At 50.2% G+C, this 17,804-nt stretch overlaps 5 protein-coding genes across 6 annotated transcripts; 3 read left to right on the top strand and 2 right to left on the bottom strand.

Moving 5' to 3' along the window:
• Positions 1-1,993: 1,993 nt before the first annotated feature.
• Positions 1,994-4,595, top strand: PV10_08386 (uncharacterized protein). Its single transcript, XM_016373397.1, has 2 exons — positions 1,994-2,658; positions 2,716-4,595. Exon 2 carries the CDS (start codon positions 2,786-2,788, stop codon positions 4,109-4,111), a length of 1,326 nt encoding a protein of 441 aa, XP_016220308.1. The 5' UTR covers positions 1,994-2,658; positions 2,716-2,785; the 3' UTR covers positions 4,112-4,595.
• Positions 4,596-5,048: 453 nt separating this feature from the next.
• Positions 5,049-6,059, top strand: PV10_08385 (uncharacterized protein). Its single transcript, XM_016373396.1, has 3 exons — positions 5,049-5,409; positions 5,490-5,686; positions 5,736-6,059. Exons 1-3 carry the CDS (start codon positions 5,209-5,211, stop codon positions 5,851-5,853), a joined length of 516 nt encoding a protein of 171 aa, XP_016220307.1. The 5' UTR covers positions 5,049-5,208; the 3' UTR covers positions 5,854-6,059.
• A 475-nt stretch (positions 6,060-6,534) lies between these two features.
• On the top strand, positions 6,535-8,784 carry PV10_08384 (uncharacterized protein; the record flags this gene model as incomplete). Its single annotated transcript, XM_016373395.1, has 1 exon — positions 6,535-8,784. One exon carries the CDS (start codon positions 6,535-6,537, stop codon positions 8,770-8,772), a length of 2,238 nt encoding a protein of 745 aa, XP_016220306.1. The 3' UTR covers positions 8,773-8,784.
• A 100-nt stretch (positions 8,785-8,884) lies between these two features.
• On the bottom strand, positions 8,885-11,543 carry PV10_08383. Of its 2 annotated transcripts, XM_016373394.1 has the most exons (3): positions 11,021-11,543; positions 10,901-10,960; positions 8,885-10,843 (listed from the first exon to the last, which is right to left on the bottom strand). In XM_016373394.1, the coding sequence occupies exons 1-3, from the start codon at positions 11,163-11,165 to the stop codon at positions 9,321-9,323; spliced, it is 1,728 nt and encodes a 575-aa protein (XP_016220305.1). In that variant the 5' UTR covers positions 11,166-11,543; the 3' UTR covers positions 8,885-9,320. The 2 variants fall into 2 exon arrangements, with proteins under 2 accessions (XP_016220305.1, XP_016220304.1); XM_016373393.1 differs by having other exon boundaries at positions 10,901-11,543.
• A 114-nt stretch (positions 11,544-11,657) lies between these two features.
• Positions 11,658-16,563, bottom strand: PV10_08382 (uncharacterized protein). The gene has a single exon (XM_016373392.1). It carries the CDS (start codon positions 16,305-16,307, stop codon positions 11,796-11,798), a length of 4,512 nt encoding a protein of 1,503 aa, XP_016220303.1. The 5' UTR covers positions 16,308-16,563; the 3' UTR covers positions 11,658-11,795.
• Between the last annotated feature and the right edge of the window lie 1,241 nt (positions 16,564-17,804).

Here is a 17,804-nt window from a genome sequence, read left to right as displayed (position 1 = left end):
TGATTTGGATACAGGGCAATCGCTAAGTGAAGCGGCAGTGCTTGCGCTAGAATCTCCAAAGATTCTAAAGCACCCAAGTCCTTGAATTCCTGAATCCCTGGATTTCTTCCATGTCAAGAGCGCGAGCCATGTGTCCAAATGTCAAAAAGTCTATCCGGTAACTTGGTCCAGGTTCCAGGAATTGTCCTGCAAAACATCCTTTGTTGAGCAGGGGGACAGTTGTGACAGTTGCAAACCGTCGTCGGCGTAGTCGAAGCCGTGCCGAGGGAAGGGACCACTCCGAAAATCAGGTACCCGTGCTGATCAGCATCGACCTTGTAGGTACATTTGACCAGCCAAGCCACCGAATCATTGGAAGTTCGTCCAACCTAGGTAATCTGTTTTCAGGGTAACATCTTTATCAGGAAACACCCTGCTTTTGATCCCGCGTGTGCCCGATGAACAAACAAGATCTTCTGCCGTGGGAAAAAGTGTAACCATTCAATAATAACAACAAAGCGCACAGGCTGGTGGGCGAGAACGACAGCGGGAGGTGAGAAAATTAGTGATAATTCAAGACGATCGAGATTTTTAGCCTGGATCGGTTCTAACAGCCGTTGATGATGTCAGGTGCACTCAGGTGGCAGGTGGGGCATATTGACAGACGGACGTCCCAGGGGCTTGACCAAGACGAAGGGCGGGACGACGACCGATTATTCATGGCGGGGGCGTAGGTGCGCCTAAGGAACCATACGACAAGGAGCCCATGGTGTGTCCCCAGAGAGAGAAAGTGGACAGTGGGCAGCCTGTGGGGGATCCACTGGGGGGCAACGGGGCCCGCCGGAGGTCCTGCACGGGTGTATGCGGTACCCTGAGGCCTTGAAAGCAAAGGATCTTCCCCATCACACCTGGAAATAACCACCGAATCATCATGCTGGCCCGATCAACCCCCATTTACTCGATTCCTGGGTTTCCTCTAAGTAAGTGTGCACTACTCCGTAGTCTGTCAGAGTGTTCCTTTACACTCATCAGCAATTCTTGGTAGCTACTAGGTAGATTACAGTTACGTCGCGTTGGTGAAATATCTGACAAGGCGATAGTATGAGGATCTTTTCAGAATCCGAAACTTGACGAGGCTTCGTTGATTCATGTTTCGAGTTTCCGGGCATTGGATCGCGCAGGTAGAAGGGTTCTCTTCAGTCCGATAATATTGTTCTTGAGAGTAAAGTCAATTGATGCCATGAGGCGCCGCGGGGATTCCAAGGAGAGGTACGGCTTGGGTGCTTGTAGTGGTTTTTCAGGGTGTTTCAGCCTCAACTTGCTGCAAGGGATCTGCCAAATCCTCGTGGTCATAATGTATAAGCGTTATATACAAAGCCACAAGAGCCACAGGAACACGCAGGGTCGCGGCTCGAGGGTCTGGCGGTGACCCAAGTGTGTGGACGACCGTGACGGTGGTGGCTGGTATGATAGCAGGTAGGTACCTTTATGAGATGGGATTTGAATCGGCGATGATGACGTTTGCCCAGCTACCAATCTACCGGACAGGGTGATTGAGGATCGACTTGGCCTAAACAAGCCTAGAATGTAGCCTATTCTCCAGTCAATTGACATGCTAGACAGGTGGCTACAGGCTCATCAGTGGCTCCCTCATGGCGGTAGTGCCAACTTTCCCGCCTGGACAAAGTCTAACTGCGCATGATCGATCGCGATCTGATGGTACCAAATACTGTCATCACCGATCTTGAGGGCAACCCCAGTGGCGCCCCCGGCAGTGCAAGGCCCCAACGCTCCTCACAGGCTGCAGGCCGATAGGGCTACCAGGTGGTGGTTCTGGGGAGCATCTCAGATTCTCAGACGCTCAGGCGCTCAGACGCTCGCTAGATGCAGCCACTACGGCGAACCCAAGTTAGTAGGTAGGTATTTGTGGGTTTGTAGGTTCAAATGCTATTCTGAAGATTTCCATGTCAACCCATCTTGCCATCGTGCCCATGCCCATCGGTGCCATCTTTTCTCCCTTTCTTCCCCCGGCCTCTCCGCCAGTAACCTGAATAGCAAACGCGAGGCAATTCAACGATCGTGGTCTTGTCTTTTTGTCTTTTGTCTTTTTCCTGTCTTCCAACCCTGGTCACCATCCATGCCCACTTTTCTCTTCCATCCTGTCCCTTTACGAATGGTTGGATAAGACTTCCATGGTTTGTCCTGCCAGCCCAGCCCGTCTTCGCATTTCCATCTCGACTCAACTCTCCAGTTTCCCATTCCCTCGTTCTCATACACTTACTTTTACCCTGGCACACCCGTTGACTCAGGGACTCTCTTGTCTTTTATTTCAGGGACTCTCTTGCCTTTTATTTCAGGGACTCTCAATCTCCTTGGAGAGATATCATCATCGTCGTCATATCCCTACCACCGGCTACGCATTACGTTCCAACTCGCTTGGTCGCAGATCCCCGCCGTACGAGGTACACAGAGACACGCTCTGAATTCACCCGCGCACTATAGCGGTTAAACAGGACTCAATCTAAGACCATCCTCAGAATTCACCCAAGCCTAAACTCCGGTCGTTGTTGTTCTTGACGTGGTTGGTGTCGAGTTGTCAATACCTCTTGTCACATCGGTGTCGTTCATTATCCACCATTCAACCTATTCCAATTGAAATATACAAGATTTCCCAACGGCGTATGTTACTGATAAACACCCTTTCTTATGCCCTCATATCCTAATCTCTGCGTACAGAACCATTCTCCAACCAACATTTTGCACCCCCGGCGGCTTGATCGCTGGTGCAGGGTAGTCGAATCAAACAATGGATGTTCAGACTCACTCTAGAGGAGCAAGATTCTTCTCCATTCTCAACGACAACGATAGTCCGTCCTTTGCCATCCGACCTCGGCGAGCTTCTCAATCTTCCCAACAGTCTTCGCGCTCTTACACCTCGTCCTCCCCATCTGCTCCCCCAGCCAAGTACGAGAGACCTAGCATCATTCGCCAGGAACAATTCCATCGCTCCTCATCCTTCTCCTCGACTGGTTCAAGCACCCCACCTCTTGTTCGACTATCGTCGACCTCGTCCAAGTCTTCTACCTCAAGCATGGACTCTTCGCCCTCTCCAATCACTCCAGCATATTCGTTGCATGACCCCAATTTACTGCCTTATGACCCCATGCTACGACAGGATATGGTGGGATACCTCCCATCTCCCACCACCATTACCCCATTTCTCGAGCAACAGATGTTGATGGCCTCCCCTCTCATGCCCGATCAGCTGCCCAAGCCTATTTCGCAGTCCATCACTCCTCTGCAATATCCAATTCCCCCACTGCATTCCACCTCCCGCCAGCCCATCCCAACACCGGTGTCCTCGAACTCTTCAGTGCCTCCCCCTACAATCACCTCTGTTCCGCCACCTACCGTGTCTGCTAAGGTTCAAGGTCAATCTTCCCCTGTCGGCCCAGCACCAAACAAGAAGAACAAGTATCCTTGTCCATATGCGCAATCTCATGATTGCCAGGCTACATTTACCACCTCTGGACATGCTGCTCGGCACGGCAAGAAACACACTGGGGAGAAAGGTGTTCACTGTCCCATCTGCAACAAGGCCTTTACGCGCAAAGACAACATGAAACAGCATGAACGCACGCACAAGGGCAACAACTCAGGGAGCAACAGTGATGACACCAGTAGTCGCAAGAGCAAAGCTGCCATCACCAAGGACGCCCAAAAGGCAAAAGCTGCTAGTAGCGGCGAAGCTTTGGCGTCTGAGAACAGCCGACGATCAAGTTTGATCCGATCACCGCTCTCTGAGGTGACCTCTCTGGCACAAACATCGACCGAAACATCGATCAACATTGAGGACCCCGCCAACCCCGCTCTCTACCCAGATTCTCACAGTATGCTCATGCCCATGGTGGTTATGCCTGAGAGCGTATCTCCTAATCCACTCTATCATACTGCGGATGATCTCCTCATGAACCACCCATCCATGGTTCCTCAACTTATGATGGACAAGCAGTCCGAGTATGGACTTCCCAGGGGCGCAATGCTCGCACCCCCGCCCCTAGCACGTGGCTTTTCCGACTTGGACACATTGGCGCAAGCCGCCGAAAGTTATAATCCCTATTATCAATCTTGAAACATGTGATGACGATTTTTGGTCACGCATCAATGGCACGACCGCCCATTTTGCGCGTCTCTGTACATGTTTTGAACGATTTTCTTTGTTTACTTTATGGCGCCAGAGAAATGAAATCGGGAAGGGATCGAGACAGCATCGATTCACACCCTGGACTGCAACTCCTGGTTTTGCCTGCATGATATGATCATACTTATTCAGAATACGACGATACCCGCAAGCACTGTTGAATGGGCAAAATGTATTATTCTATCTGGCATTTGCATATGTATTTGCAACAGCCGCCGTCATGGCAGGGGGCGAGCCCAACGACGAACTTGGGAGGGCAGATGGTGGAGGTAATAGCATCGGTGTCACCGGACAGGTTGGTTACGTCTCTCGCAGGCAAGGTCTACAAACGACCTAATTATTTAGATGATCGAGTACCATGCCATCCACACTAGTTGATGGCTGGTGTTTGAGAATATATATATACATGGTCTGCTATTTGTTCCCTACCGCTGTGCTTGGACTTTTGCCTCGCTTATCCTTGAACAAAGTGTCATTCAGTCACGTGTGGCGCCTATGGAGTACATCCTGGACAGCCACAACTGAAAATATGCTTCGACTAAAACACTTCATCTAAGATGATCTGCATCGTGCCATATGCTCTCGTACAGTTGATGTCTTTAAGTAATTACCTAATGTATGGAGTACATAGTCGTATACAATGCGAGACGCCCGCCTCCCCACACCCGCCATTTGAGGCTATGCAAATCCTTCAAAGCCACCCCAGGGTCCAACCATCGTCTTATTTAGTCACGGGCGTCATTCATGGTGTGACATACTGTACCACAGCGAGATCGTCTCAGACATAAATAGATTAGCTTCAAGGCTCCAATCTTCTAAATATGTACCTACGGAGTATAGGTAGAATATCACTTGATGTTAAGCCACCCAATACCTCAGTATACGAGAATCGACCTCCCTCCTTATTATCACACTTTGGGTACCTCGTATGCTTTACTGACCCTTCACCGAGATTACCTAGAAGTCGAAACCTTAGATAAGGTACCTAGGTACAGTATACTCGGTACATTATTTCATTCACCTCTGACATGACACCACCTGCACCACCCACACCCACACCCACAAATCCACACCTAGCCACCAGCAAGCATTCACAAATCACAGCCTCACAAACAGCTATTCTTCGCTGTATAGGCATTATCTTCGGCATCGCTGCACTCGGCGCACAGATTGCAGTTGCCAGGATTGATTTTTTCGAGATCTGGATCTCTCCCGAGTCTTTTGTCTTTGTAAGTGGTCGTCGCCATTATCATCCCTATCTTTCCATCACCCTTCCGATCCATTCCCCTAACGTCAAAAATGTCAATAGATCTCCGTCTCATTGGTATGGAACACAGCCGAATTACTGGTTCGATATAAGAAAAGTCATGGAATCCATCCTGGCGCCCATGTCGCGCTGGACTTGATTCTCTGCCTGGGAACTTTTTGCGCCGGATTGTTGCAGATTCTGATCAATCATTGGGATGGTCGAGCTGTTGCGGCTGGATGTTTGAAATTTCCATTGAGGTAGGTGAGCAACCCGTCTTGGAATGGACATGGTTAACGTGTGTCTTAGCCTTGTTCATTTTGTGCTATTAGTCTACGCTTGTAAGGATACACATCAATTGCGACAGAGGAGGAAGGTCGCTGTGGTCAATGAAGAGAGTATTGATCTCAAGACTGTGGGACGGTGAAGGAGAATGACTGTACATGAAATGGAATGGAGTGGATCAAGGGTTGAATATTGATGTCGCTTCTGGATGTCATCCTTAACCATGCATATTCTACTGGCAAAAATATGCTTGAAGCTGTTCATGGACCAGCGAATGCTTCTGATGATAATAATTTGTTCATTCTTCTAGTTGGCTTGTCTGATACACTTTCCTCAATTTATTCCCCAAGAATGAAGTATGTGATTGGCATTTACCTCCCAGTCTGACGTAAATGAAGGTTTTCTCACACAATTCAAGCAAGCATGCCAGTCTACAAATTGGGGAGTAGTGTTGATACCAAGCAAGCCCGAGGCACCCTCAGCTCCTCTGATTGAGCGTATTGGGGGCCTTACCACTTCAGCCCTCAAACATGTCAACAGCCAGCAATCTAACCTCGGCTGACCATGTCTGAGCCAAGTATCCTGGTGATACACTGTGATGCGACACTCTCATCCGAAACAGCATCACGTGACTATGGATGGACATACAAACGAATGATGAGGCCTTGCATGTTAGGCTGACTGACATATCTTCAACCTCCATCTACCTTGACTACACACCGCATCGTATCGTATGACATATAATATACATACTTGGTCAACATAGTCATGTCATGATCCAGTCACCAGACCACAATACACGCCATCGTCTACTCACAATAAGATGACCACACAGGAAAAACCACAGAAGAAACACTCAATTAAGCCACACAACAAAGTCCGCACTGGTTGCGTGACATGTCGACGACGGCGAGTCAAATGTGACGAGTCCAAACCAACATGCATGAGATGTAGGAGAGGTCGACATGACTGTGCTGGATACAACACACCAGTGGCATGGATCTTTGATCCATTTTCACATCTCGATGGAGATCGACCACCCGACAAGACCAATCCGCTCCACAGATCTACGGACCATCAGCAATCTCTAACGATCATCGAATTTGAACGACCTCAGATCAATAATGTCATCACTACACAGGTTCAAACCCTTCCACAACGACGGAACAGTCGCGGCAGCAATCCATCGTCATCAGCGAGATTTACATTGACATCCCATCCGTCATCCCGCACAGCTTCAGCCTCGGCCTCATGCTCAGGTTCAGCATCGACCAATGACTCTTCCAACAGTACCAGTCCCAAAATCTCACAGTCACTCCCGCATCTTCTGGAATGGACCCCGGAGGAAGGCTCCCGATTCCAATATTACATGGCCATCTGTCGAACGACACTAGAAACCGCACTCGAATCCGACGCGGAGCTATTCTGCACGATTCTACCACAAGCCAGCCACCGAGTGCCCGCGATCCGGTCCGCGCTAGTCTGTTTCGCCAGCTACGCCGAAAGCCTCGCCGAGACCGATCCAATACGACGACAATCGCATCGCCAAGTTGCCGAGCGACAGTATGAAAAAGTCCTACTCTCAGCAGCATCGATCGGCGGATCTCGAAGATCCGACTCAGATTGGCTGGAGGTATTCCTCGTCGCTTTGTTGTTGCGATGTATCGAAACCTATCGTCACGACTATCTTCGTGCAAAAACCCATCTAGTGGGGTCCGCGAGGATCGTCACTGAGAAAGGCGGGATTGGTCACTTTCGAAATCCAGCCCTGGCAATCGACAATAGTATCAAGCATATCATCTCCAGAGTGGATGCAAAGGTTCGTTTGGAAGCCGTTCAGCCGGATCTGGCGAGGATTTCTCCAATGACCCCCTTTCTGGAGTTCAATTCGGTGGTGAGTACAATTTGTAAGAGGTTGAAGGCTTTAAGGGAAGGGCTTGTTTATGGAGATGAAGATACCGCCAACAAGATGAAAGTCATCTGTCAGTGTGTGGATGAACTCGACCGTTATTTCATCTCTTTCCAAAATGTTACGAAATCACCAGACGATAAGGGCCAGCCCTCGTCTTCGTCTATATATCTGCAGGTTCAGTATGAGATATGTCGACTGGTATTGCTTGAATTGGCAGATGAAGGTCATGGAACAAGACGATCTTTGTCATCAACATCAACATCAACATCAACATCACCCTCTTCCCTTCAATCTCCCCATCAACACATCCTCGACCTCATCATTCAATTCGCCGATCTTCAACACCCACCTCACCCACACTCACATCTAGACTCAACGTCACCAAAAACAGTCCACTACCGCGGAAAACGACGAGTCTACCTAGGATTCGGAGTTGAACTCATCCCATCAGTCCTATTCATAGCGACTGAATCACCTGACCGAGCGACACGAAGATCAGCCATTTCATTCCTACGGTCTAGTTACCGACAAGAATGGTTGTGGGACAGTTTCAATGCGACGAGGATTGCTGAGTGGTTGACAAGTCAACACGAAGATATCGTGGATGACGGAATTGATGGAACGAGCCAGGGATCTGTGGATGGCGAGGACGGTCGAAATAATGCTGACGCTGATGGATCGAATGATAACGATCATCGCTCATCTTTACGTTCACATTCACATCCATCGTCGTCGTCGTCGTCGTCGTCGTCGTCATCCCAATTCCAATCCCAGCCTCACCTCCTCCACAGATACCACCACCCCATCTCCGCAACATTCCACGTCCCACACACCACGAACCCATCCCACAAAAGCACCACCTCCACCTCCACCTCCTCTTCCTCCACCAGCCCAGAAAGTCCATTCCACCGGGCAACATGGATCCAATTAAAACTACGAACCTCCGGTTCTGGAAGCGGCAATACCAACACCAACACCAATACCACTACAACTCACTGGCTAAACTCAGACGAAAACAACTTCCAGGATCAAGTCAAGAATCTCGAACCTCCTTATCCGTCTCTCCCTCGTTACACGGTGCCAGGCCCGTTCTGGCCGTCGGCGGCTCAAGCGATTTGGAATTCTTGGAATGGTGGTGGTGGTAGATGAAAAGTGGGAAAGGGGAAGGACGTCCTTAGGACATATATTACTAGATACATTATGCTGGACTTGGGTTTCTTGCATAAGTACAGTATTCTTACGCACGCTAGTGAGGTCCAAAGGCAGATAAGGAGATGAGAACATACATATATCAGAAATAAGTATGTAGATGAAAAAATAATCTGACCTGGCCTATGCCGGACTATGTAACTCACTCTTCACCTCGGTTATAAGTCCATGTTCAAGTCCAAGTCCATTCCATTTCACCTTCAAAATACCTAAGCACAAAACGCCCTTTTGCTGTCGACCTAGATGATGAATCCATGCATACCTGCAATTCGCAAAATAGCTCGTCTCGGGGTATCACAACCAATCAGGTAAATGTCAAAATCAAAAGTCAGTATGACTGTGTGTATCTGTATGCGTGTGCGTGTGCGTGTATGTGCGAGTGTGGCTGTATGCTGGTGCATGAGTGGGTTTTATAAATTGTACAATTGTGGCGATACAATTGTGGCGAGTTTGGGGACATCTTATGTGTATTGTCCCATTCTTTATATTCACAACGAATCGCCTTCTTCTTGTTGACTGTTGTCATCGTTGCTGACACTGAGGCTATCCCAGCCTGCAGGACCATCGGCTTGGTAGAGTCCGCAATGTCGACTTAAGACGGTCCCGAGTCCCTTGTGGCATTCGAGTTGAAAAGGTTCAAATGGTAGCTTTTCGCCATCGACTGAGAAGAAACCACCGTCGCCACGAACGGCTTTTTCAGTCGATCCGCTTCCCGAGAGGCCGAGTTTATCGAACAGCTTGCCTAGATGGCTCTGTTTTGGAGGGGCAACGCCATGACGTCCGTATCTCGGATAGACACGTAGGGCTTTGATTTTGCGAATGCGAACTACGTCCTTGTCGAAAAAGGTGCCCTTTTCCACGGCCAGAAGTAGGCTGAGAGAGGTCAGGCGGCTGATGTCGCCATCGATGGTAATGAGATCACATAAGCCGTCGGAGGGGACTGAAGCTGGGAAGAAGGGCGCGTCAGCGGACATGATGTTCATGTTTCCGCAGTAAAAATTGCCCATGTTGTCGTATGGAGTCAGGGCGCTCCAACCGCTGTCGGTGGGTAGAGGGTCATTGATGGTGCCATGTTCCAACGGTGGCAAACCAAGTCCAGTGGATGCGTCGAGAGGTCCGTCGAGGTCGGCGAGATTGATTGAATTTGGAGTGGTGGCTTTGTTTCGATAATGGGCATAGTGTCGCTTGATGTCCATCTTGTCCTCGATCTCTGTTTTGACAGCAATATCGATTGGATAAACCGTCTTGCCCAGCAATCGCACGAGAAACCCATACACAAATCGGGATCCACCCATCCATCGGACATGTTCAGTGCCCAGATCTGACTCGGCCACGATGCCCAAAGACTGAGATAAGAAGGAAAGAGTTCTTTTGTCCCCTTGGGTGACACTGACGAGATCCATTGGGCTTCGGACCCCTTTGACGATACAGAGTGCGGCCATGCTGCATTCACCTGTTCCGTATAAATTCCAACACATGGCATTGCCACTTCCACAGGGCAATTGAGCGATTGCCACTTTTCTCAAAGCCTCGGCAGCGTTTGGTTTCCTTGCCAGACCATTGAAGCATTCGTGTGGCAGGCCATCTCCCGAGGCACTGACTAAGACATCAAAGGCATTTATGTCGATATTTTGGGCGATTTCCACCGCATGTCCTGAATATGTGGTGCGCTCGACGTCGACTTCACACCTTGCGGCGGCAAATATTGGTTCGGTCCATTTAGAATAGAGTTTTTCGGCCTTTCCCTGGCCCCCAAAGGGATTTATCAGAAGTTTGATTCTCTTGTTGCGCTGGGCGGTGCCATAGGCGCGATCCAATAGTCTTTTCACCCATCTCGTTGCCTTGTCTTGTGAAAAGGAGGAATCATCTAGGGTATAATTGATGTAAGCGACACGAAGAGGGGCCTTTGGAGATTTAGAGGTAGGCTGAGCGTAGCGGACGGTGAGATCGTTTTTGACGAGTTCGGCCCAAAGGATATTGAAGTAGGGGATAGAACGGGTGCTAGTGGTTCCTAGGAGGGTGTTAGAGAAGAGGAGCGCAGTAAGAGGGGTTGTAGAGCGATACTCACTCTCTGGGATAAGCCCGCAACATGAGAATTGTCTGGCGGCGGTGTCGTGAATGCCTTCGTCTGCATTGGAGAAGAGATTAGCATCGGTTTCGCATGGAAGGGATAACGGGCTGACCGTACCCAAGACAATGACTGCATCCGTGCCCAAGGTCAATGTGGCATTTCGTCCGACACTGAGTGTAGACTCCACGATGGTGGCTCGCTCGTCTTGCATAGAGGTGGGGTCCGCAAAGGGATCTGAGTCGATCGATTTACCGCTAGCCATGTTGAGTGGAGAGGGGGTTCATTCTGTCCTGGAGTGAAAGTCGGGGCCTGGGTCACGAGTCGGAAGACAAACGAAGGTGATCAAGGGTTTGGGGATATTGGTGAGATCGATCTAGTCACATATTCTCCATCGTTCCTATTTTCTCTTGGTGTTGACTCAGAATGCGCGGGCTGACGAGGAGTGAGAGGACGTTGGTGGGAGAAGTTGTGAGATGGGCACAGAGATGACCTAGAGGTAGAAGTACTTGGTACTTGGTGGTGCGATTCTTCGCAAATACCGAGGTCCATGCAGGTTTTAGACAGCGTCTGCTGATGACGGTAGGCTGCAACGTCTGTGACAACTGTATGTAACGTCGTGGTGGTGGTGGTGGTGGTGATGTGAGTGTGGTTGGTGCCTTGATTACGTTTCCCATTTCCCTGGTTCCTGAATCCAGAGTCTTGGCATTCACTCACACGTGATATCGCATCTCACCCATTTCAAGACGAATGACTGCGCCAATTCATTATAATACATAATACTTTGCATGTTGCTCGACAACTCTCGTCCCACATCATGTATATTCCGTCGCTAATGTATGCTATATAATAAACTCGTTCATCAATCTCCCACCATCATTCAATGAGGCTGTCCCTATCGGCTCCCTACTGACATGCTTCCACTAGAGCTGCTGTAATCACTCTTGGGAGTTTGCGGATCAGGCTCATCCACCACCATCCGTCGTATTTCCACGATCCACGGGTGCTGCAACAATTCGGCCGCAGAACTCCGCTTAGCAGGATCTCGCTCGAAACATCGCTTCAAAAAGTCCAGTCCTTGCTCGCTCAATTGGTCCTCGCTGGGCAGTTGAGGTGGATTTCCCTGCGCAATGTTGTACATGATGGCCCATTCATTATCCAGTGTCGACCATGGTCGGCGTCCTGTGGCCATTTCCAGGATTACACAGCCCAATGACCAGATGTCAGCCGCCCCTGAAAATCGCGACGTCGCCGGGCCATCACCGCGAATAACCTCTGGTGACATGTACATGGGAGTTCCTGTCATGGTCTTCTGTGGTGCTCGTGGTCCTGCACCGCCCTTAGCGGCTTCTGCATTGGCCCGTTGTGCCGGCTCGGGGTTCATGATCGTCTGTCCTTGTCGCGCAATCACCTTGGCCGCTCCAAAGTCGACATACTTGATCACCCCATTGTGGTCCAGAAGAACATTTTCCGGCTTGATGTCACGGTGCACAATATGCGCTTGGTGAAGGTATGCCAATCCCTCCAGCATTTGCAGTGCATAAACCATGATGACCGTCTCGTCTTCAATCCGCCCGTGCTCAAGGAGCCCTGCCACCGACCCACCAGAGCAGTACTCCATGAAAATGTAGACCTTGTCGCGATGAACCTCGATGCCATAATAAGACACGATATTCGGGTGGTCAAGCACGGCCAATACTCCCATTTCGTCACTGATCTGCTTCACGATCGTGGGGATCAATTGGGGATCTTGTAGACGGATTTCCTTGACAGCCATCAACGTTCCGGTGTCAAGGTTGAGTGCTGCATAAACGGATCCGAACGTCCCGCCGCCCACGAACTGGCCTTGTTGCCATCTCATGGTGACATTGGTCGCCGACGAGGAAAGGAACGTCAGTGAGCGGTCTGCTTCATTCGAGCCTTCCAACACTCGTCCAAGGTTGGTCTTCGATGTTCCCCTCTCTTCTCGTTGCTGATCAATCTCTTCTAGCTGCGCCAATCGCTGCTCGCGCATTTGTTGTGCGCAATCATCGTCGTTGCGCAGTTTGCTAAAATCCAATCGTTTGCCAGGACCCGACAAGGCTTCTACTCGTGACTTTTCTTGTTGCGCCGCCAATGTCGATCTCGCCCCCATAATATCGAAATGGGAGATCAGGACTGACATACACCCAGCCACTTTGGACCGAATCCGAGTATACTCCTCATCGCTGATGTCGAGAATGTTACGGCCTCGGGTCATGGCCATGGCGAATTCCAGAGCAATGACGGCCCACTTAAAAGTCCTTCGATCGGCGGCGTCGCAATCATCGCAGATAAAACTGATCCAGTCCAATGCCAGTCTGGTCAATTTGAGATTGTTCATCATCCGTCGATTGGCGTCCATGTATGTGAGTGATCTCTTGCCAAACTCGGTCGCAAAGGCAAAGCATGACTGAACAAGCTCTGGGCTGGCGATGCCGCCATTCTGCGATCGAATCACCTCCACGCTCTCCATGATTGTATTTGACAATTTAAACGTCGTCTTCTTGATCCTGCCTAGTTCCGAGTTGACTCGCGAAAGATTGGCTCGTTGCTCGATCACCACGTCCAGCTCCACCCCGGTGGCGTTGATGAACTCTATCCGGGCATTCTGCAAGCGTTGAGATGAACCATCAGCCACCAGTCGCAGCCGGCCCACGCGGACGTCGGTTGGCAATTCGAGAACGTCCACTTCCATCCGCTGTCCCTCCCAGACCAACTCATTTTCTGGACGGATGGCGAGGATGTATGGGTTGGAGGGATCTTCTGGTGCATCGTCGGCGTGGAAAGAGGTTCCCAGGATCGATTGGATTTCCTTTGGCCTGCCCCAGAGTGACGAAGACGCAATGAAATAGACGCCTTTGGGACTATTGAGGCCCATGTCGACCACAAAGTGCGCACTCAACAAGAGTGATTCGGTAAAATTCTGCATTTGTTTCGGATCCATGCCGAGATTGAACTCGGTGGCATTTTCGAAGCGTTGGCGAAGCATCCGGGAGAATCGGAATAATTTTCTTTGACGGACACGGACAGAGTCCAAAATGGTCTTGTATCTCTTCTCCATGTCTTGGACACTTTCGTCTGGTTTGGTGCGCAACTCACGCTCAAAAGATGCCGTCAGGCGAAAGAGGGATTTGGCAGTCAGCGAGCTGAATTGTTCGGCCACTTCAATATCGCCACCATCCAATTGACGGCCAATCTCATTCGAAAAGCCCCATTCCTGTTCGAGAATTTCGGCTTCACGGAAAGTGTTCTTGTTGGCACCAAGTTTCCAGTTGAGCATTTTAAAGTAGAACTTCAAGGCTTCAATGATGACGGAATCAAAGGCTTCGTCAATGCACGGGGGTAGATCCCAACCTGGTTCGGGCTCGTAGATGGTCTCGTATTCTCGCTTGATGACGCATGCTAGGCGCATCAAAATCTGGAATTGGGCAATCATCTGGTCGATAATGAGCATGGATTGCTGGGCAGATTCTTTCATCTTCTTTGCGTAGGATAAGCGCATGCGGATGATTTCCACGATCAGACGAGAGGGGAAGTTGATCAAGGTCAGGAGCTCTTCGATGTACGGCGGAAGATGGCGGGCGGAGAAGGAGCCTGCGTTCTCGATCAGAGTATTTTTGGCTTTGGTGATGACGGTGCTGATGCCCATCAGCATGCTCTGTTCGCTGTGCAGAGACTTGAGACCGTCTTCCTTGAGGATTCTGTCAATAAAACAGGATTCATCGGCCAGTTCGCCTTCGTTGCTGGCTCGACGTTTTTGCTTGGTGAAATCCATCTCCGGGTTGCCGACCCAAGACTGAAGAACGGCGAGCTCGGTGTTGATTGACTGGGTGATGTTGTACCAGGCAACGATTGCATTGCAGCTGTCTTCAAAGTCCTCGGAGGCAGCACGCGGCTGGGCAGCGGCCAAAGCCTTCCTTGAAGGATAAAGCCATTCGCACTTTTCTATGTTTGCGACAGCTTCTTGGACTTGCTCCAGCGCGGTTTTTCCCACGACGGTTTCACCCTTGATCTCAAAGGCGATGAGGTTTTCCACAATGGGGCTGACTTTGGACCGGCCCTCGTCAATCAGCTTCTTCTGCATTGCCAAAGGGCGGCCATAGTATTTTGCTCTTGAGCCCAACCAGATTTCAGTACCGATTTCAGCCCGACTTTTCTGCTCAGTAGTGCCTATCAACCTCTGCTTCTCCTGGCGTACGACGTCACCCTTGAGGACAGAAGCGAGCATTGAGTGCCACTCTAGCCGCTCTCTGTTCTGTGGATTTTGCAGTTCTTCCTCAGACGGCTGCATGTTGTCTTCGTTGCCCAAAAACATTAATGTTTCGGGGTCGTAGGGGTCTTCAAAATGGTTCTCGGCAGAGGGGGACTCATCACTGCTGTCATCTTCGGTACTGTAGCCAATACTGGGAGTTCGAGGGTCATTCTCGGGCCATTCGGATGGCTGTTGTCTGACACGCTGAACATACGCCTTCTCCTGAGCACGATATTGAGCATTGGGATCCCTTCTCGACGGTCTGCCTGCAGTGGATGAATGTGCCTTCCTGGAGTTTAACGAGAGGAACTGAGGCGGCCTTCTGGGAGGGGCATATGTGTTGGAGGGAGTCCGTGACGGAGCGGAGGGACGGGAAGATTGGGGATCATTGGAAAAAGATCTGTCCATCGCAGGGGCCGAAGTACTACCACTGCCTCCTCTAGGTCGTGGTGTGTATGTATTCCAGGAATTCTGGGCCGACGAAAAGCCCGTGGATGGGGTGTATGCGGAAATGGAAGAGGTCGGGGTATAGGTAACGTTGGGATCAGAGGGATCGTAATTGGGATTGACGGCATAGGTGTAAGTCGACTGGGGGATTTCTTCGTCCGAGTTTGAGGAGGAGCCGGGAGCAGGGCGATGGGCCGACATCTCCTCATGCTCCATGACTAGAGGGAGACGGCCTTGTTCAAGGCGTACGATATCTGGTTTGGGGTGTCGGATGGCAATCCTTTGACCAGGGAGAGGGGCTGGATAAGGAGGGAAATTTGTGACGATCTGACCAGCGGAATCAGTCGGCAAGGTTGGCAGTGACTGGGAGATGGTGTGAGCCTGCTGTTGCTGGGATCGAGGCGGGGCTGGAGAATGGGATTGAAGATGGGGTTGATGGGGTTGATGGGATTGAGTCTGGATCAAGATGTTTGAATCCGTTGAAGCCGTAGTGAGGTTTGGATGTGGTTGTGGTTTTGGCTGGTGATGGATGAGAGTTGCTCCAGATGTGGCGGGATCATGTGAAGGCGCAGGTGCGACGGTAGGTCCTTGTGCAGGTGCGATGGTGCTGCCCGCACCTGCTGCACCTGCTGCACCCGCGCCTGCATTTCCAGCATTTCCAGCGGCAGTCGCGGCGTGGAGAGCCATTCTGCGTTGGAGAAGGAAGGAGCCACGGAGCCCAAGCAAAAGTCAAACGTGCAGGAGCCTCCCTCGCTCTAGGCTGACTAAGTTAGTTGCATCCTTGTGAGCATCTGCTCAAATTGAATATTCCGGTCGAGTGAATATAAGCATCATCATCATCCCAACAGGATGAATGATAATGCAGTTTGGAATGATGGAAACACTCTCCTGAAGAGAGAAAATTTTACAAGGTAGGCCAAGTCAAGTAGAATCCGGTAAACGCGTTCCTCATTCACGACGACGCGGCTGGCACCGGGACGTAGCCTGGATGATATATGGCCGGAACAAAGAACCGGACATTCCCACTCATGGGATAAACTTGGACAGTACCTATTACTGCTGATCGTGGGCTCCTGTATGATCGAAGTCTAGGCTGCAGCCTGCCTCATCTTAACTGGATTACGCGCTCGCTTGACCAACTTTCTTGCTCCCAAAACCGGGAATGGATATTGCTTAACCCTGCCGAACCCGAGCAATTTGGCAAATAAGATAACAACTAACAGCTTCCTTGGAAGTACATTTACAGAAATTTGCCTTGCTATTTGACGTGGAAACCCTCTAATTAGAGTCAATTGATACGCCTAAAGAGAGCCCCGGGTTTGAACATCGACCAGCGAGGTTTCAGGTGCTCAGAAACTTCTACTTTGGGTACCTTGCAACCAGTTCCAACTTATCTACCACCCCTATATCTTGTCAACATCTTGATCCGAAGGGTTCGAATGCTTGCCAATGTTTACAGGTAAGCGGGGACCCTACAAGAATGCAAGTTGAACAAGTAATCATCCAAAAAATGTAATCTGTGTATTCATCACTTGAAGTTGATTACGCAGAGATTACACTGTGCCAACAAGTGGCATGTCCTATATTATGTGATGATATCACGCTGTCGCCACGCGCAATGAAGTCTCATCACGTGATCTAGTTTTGTTCCAGATACCGCATGGTAAGCTACCACTCCTCCTTTAGTGATGACAAGGTGAGATCACTAGCACAGGATCCCATTGCCCATTCACTCCTCCGTGTTTCTCGAGAGTGTCTCTATGCGTGGTGATTGTTTCCTCCCTCAAGCCAAGGGTGCGTGCTATATGCCTCGCATGTCAGCCTAGGGCATCATCTCTAGACTCGGGGTTCAAGACCAGTGAGCGAGGAAATGACCCAGAACAGAGTCTGTCTAGACCACAGCACGTTTTCCGTCAATGCTGGGGCAGTCAACCTTTACAGGATTTTCAATCTCCAGTGCAGCTTCCTTGTCATCGGCATGGTCAATCATCACATCCTCTCTTTCGACCCATTCATACGCCACGTCACGTATATACCACTTGTCCTGGTACTTCTTAAAGAAGTAGTCCATCTGTTCAAGGCTTCGTCCAGCCTTCATTGGCGTGTTAGCATACTCTTGCCAACCGATAGACCAACAGCGGCTTACCGTCTCAGGGACAAACGCCCACACCATTGGAATCCATG

This window comes from Exophiala mesophila (genome assembly GCF_000836275.1).
Source record: "Exophiala mesophila strain CBS 40295 unplaced genomic scaffold supercont1.6, whole genome shotgun sequence".
Taxonomy (NCBI): Eukaryota; Fungi; Ascomycota; class Eurotiomycetes; order Chaetothyriales; family Herpotrichiellaceae; genus Exophiala; species Exophiala mesophila.
This window is presented reverse-complemented; position numbering and strand designations above follow the sequence as displayed.

What these genes read in the sequence shown, in the direction of transcription:
- PV10_08386 (XM_016373397.1), top strand. Translation starts at nt 2,786, where the DNA reads ATGGATGTTCAGACTCACTCTAGAGGAGCAAGATTCTTCTCCATTCTC.
- PV10_08385 (XM_016373396.1), top strand. Translation starts at nt 5,209, where the DNA reads ATGACACCACCTGCACCACCCACACCCACACCCACAAATCCACACCTA. An exon ending in CTCCCGAGTCTTTTGTCTTT is followed by an intron (nt 5,410 to 5,489) that starts GTAAGTGGTCGT and finishes AAATGTCAATAG; the next exon opens with ATCTCCGTCTCATTGGTATG. An exon ending in TGTTTGAAATTTCCATTGAG is followed by an intron (nt 5,687 to 5,735) that starts GTAGGTGAGCAA and finishes CGTGTGTCTTAG; the next exon opens with CCTTGTTCATTTTGTGCTAT.
- PV10_08383 (XM_016373393.1), bottom strand. Translation starts at nt 11,165, where the DNA reads ATGGCTAGCGGTAAATCGATCGACTCAGATCCCTTTGCGGACCCCACC. An exon ending in TTGCGGGCTTATCCCAGAGA is followed by an intron (nt 10,844 to 10,900) that starts GTGAGTATCGCT and finishes ACACCCTCCTAG; the next exon opens with GAACCACTAGCACCCGTTCT.
- PV10_08382 (XM_016373392.1), bottom strand. Translation starts at nt 16,307, where the DNA reads ATGGCTCTCCACGCCGCGACTGCCGCTGGAAATGCTGGAAATGCAGGC.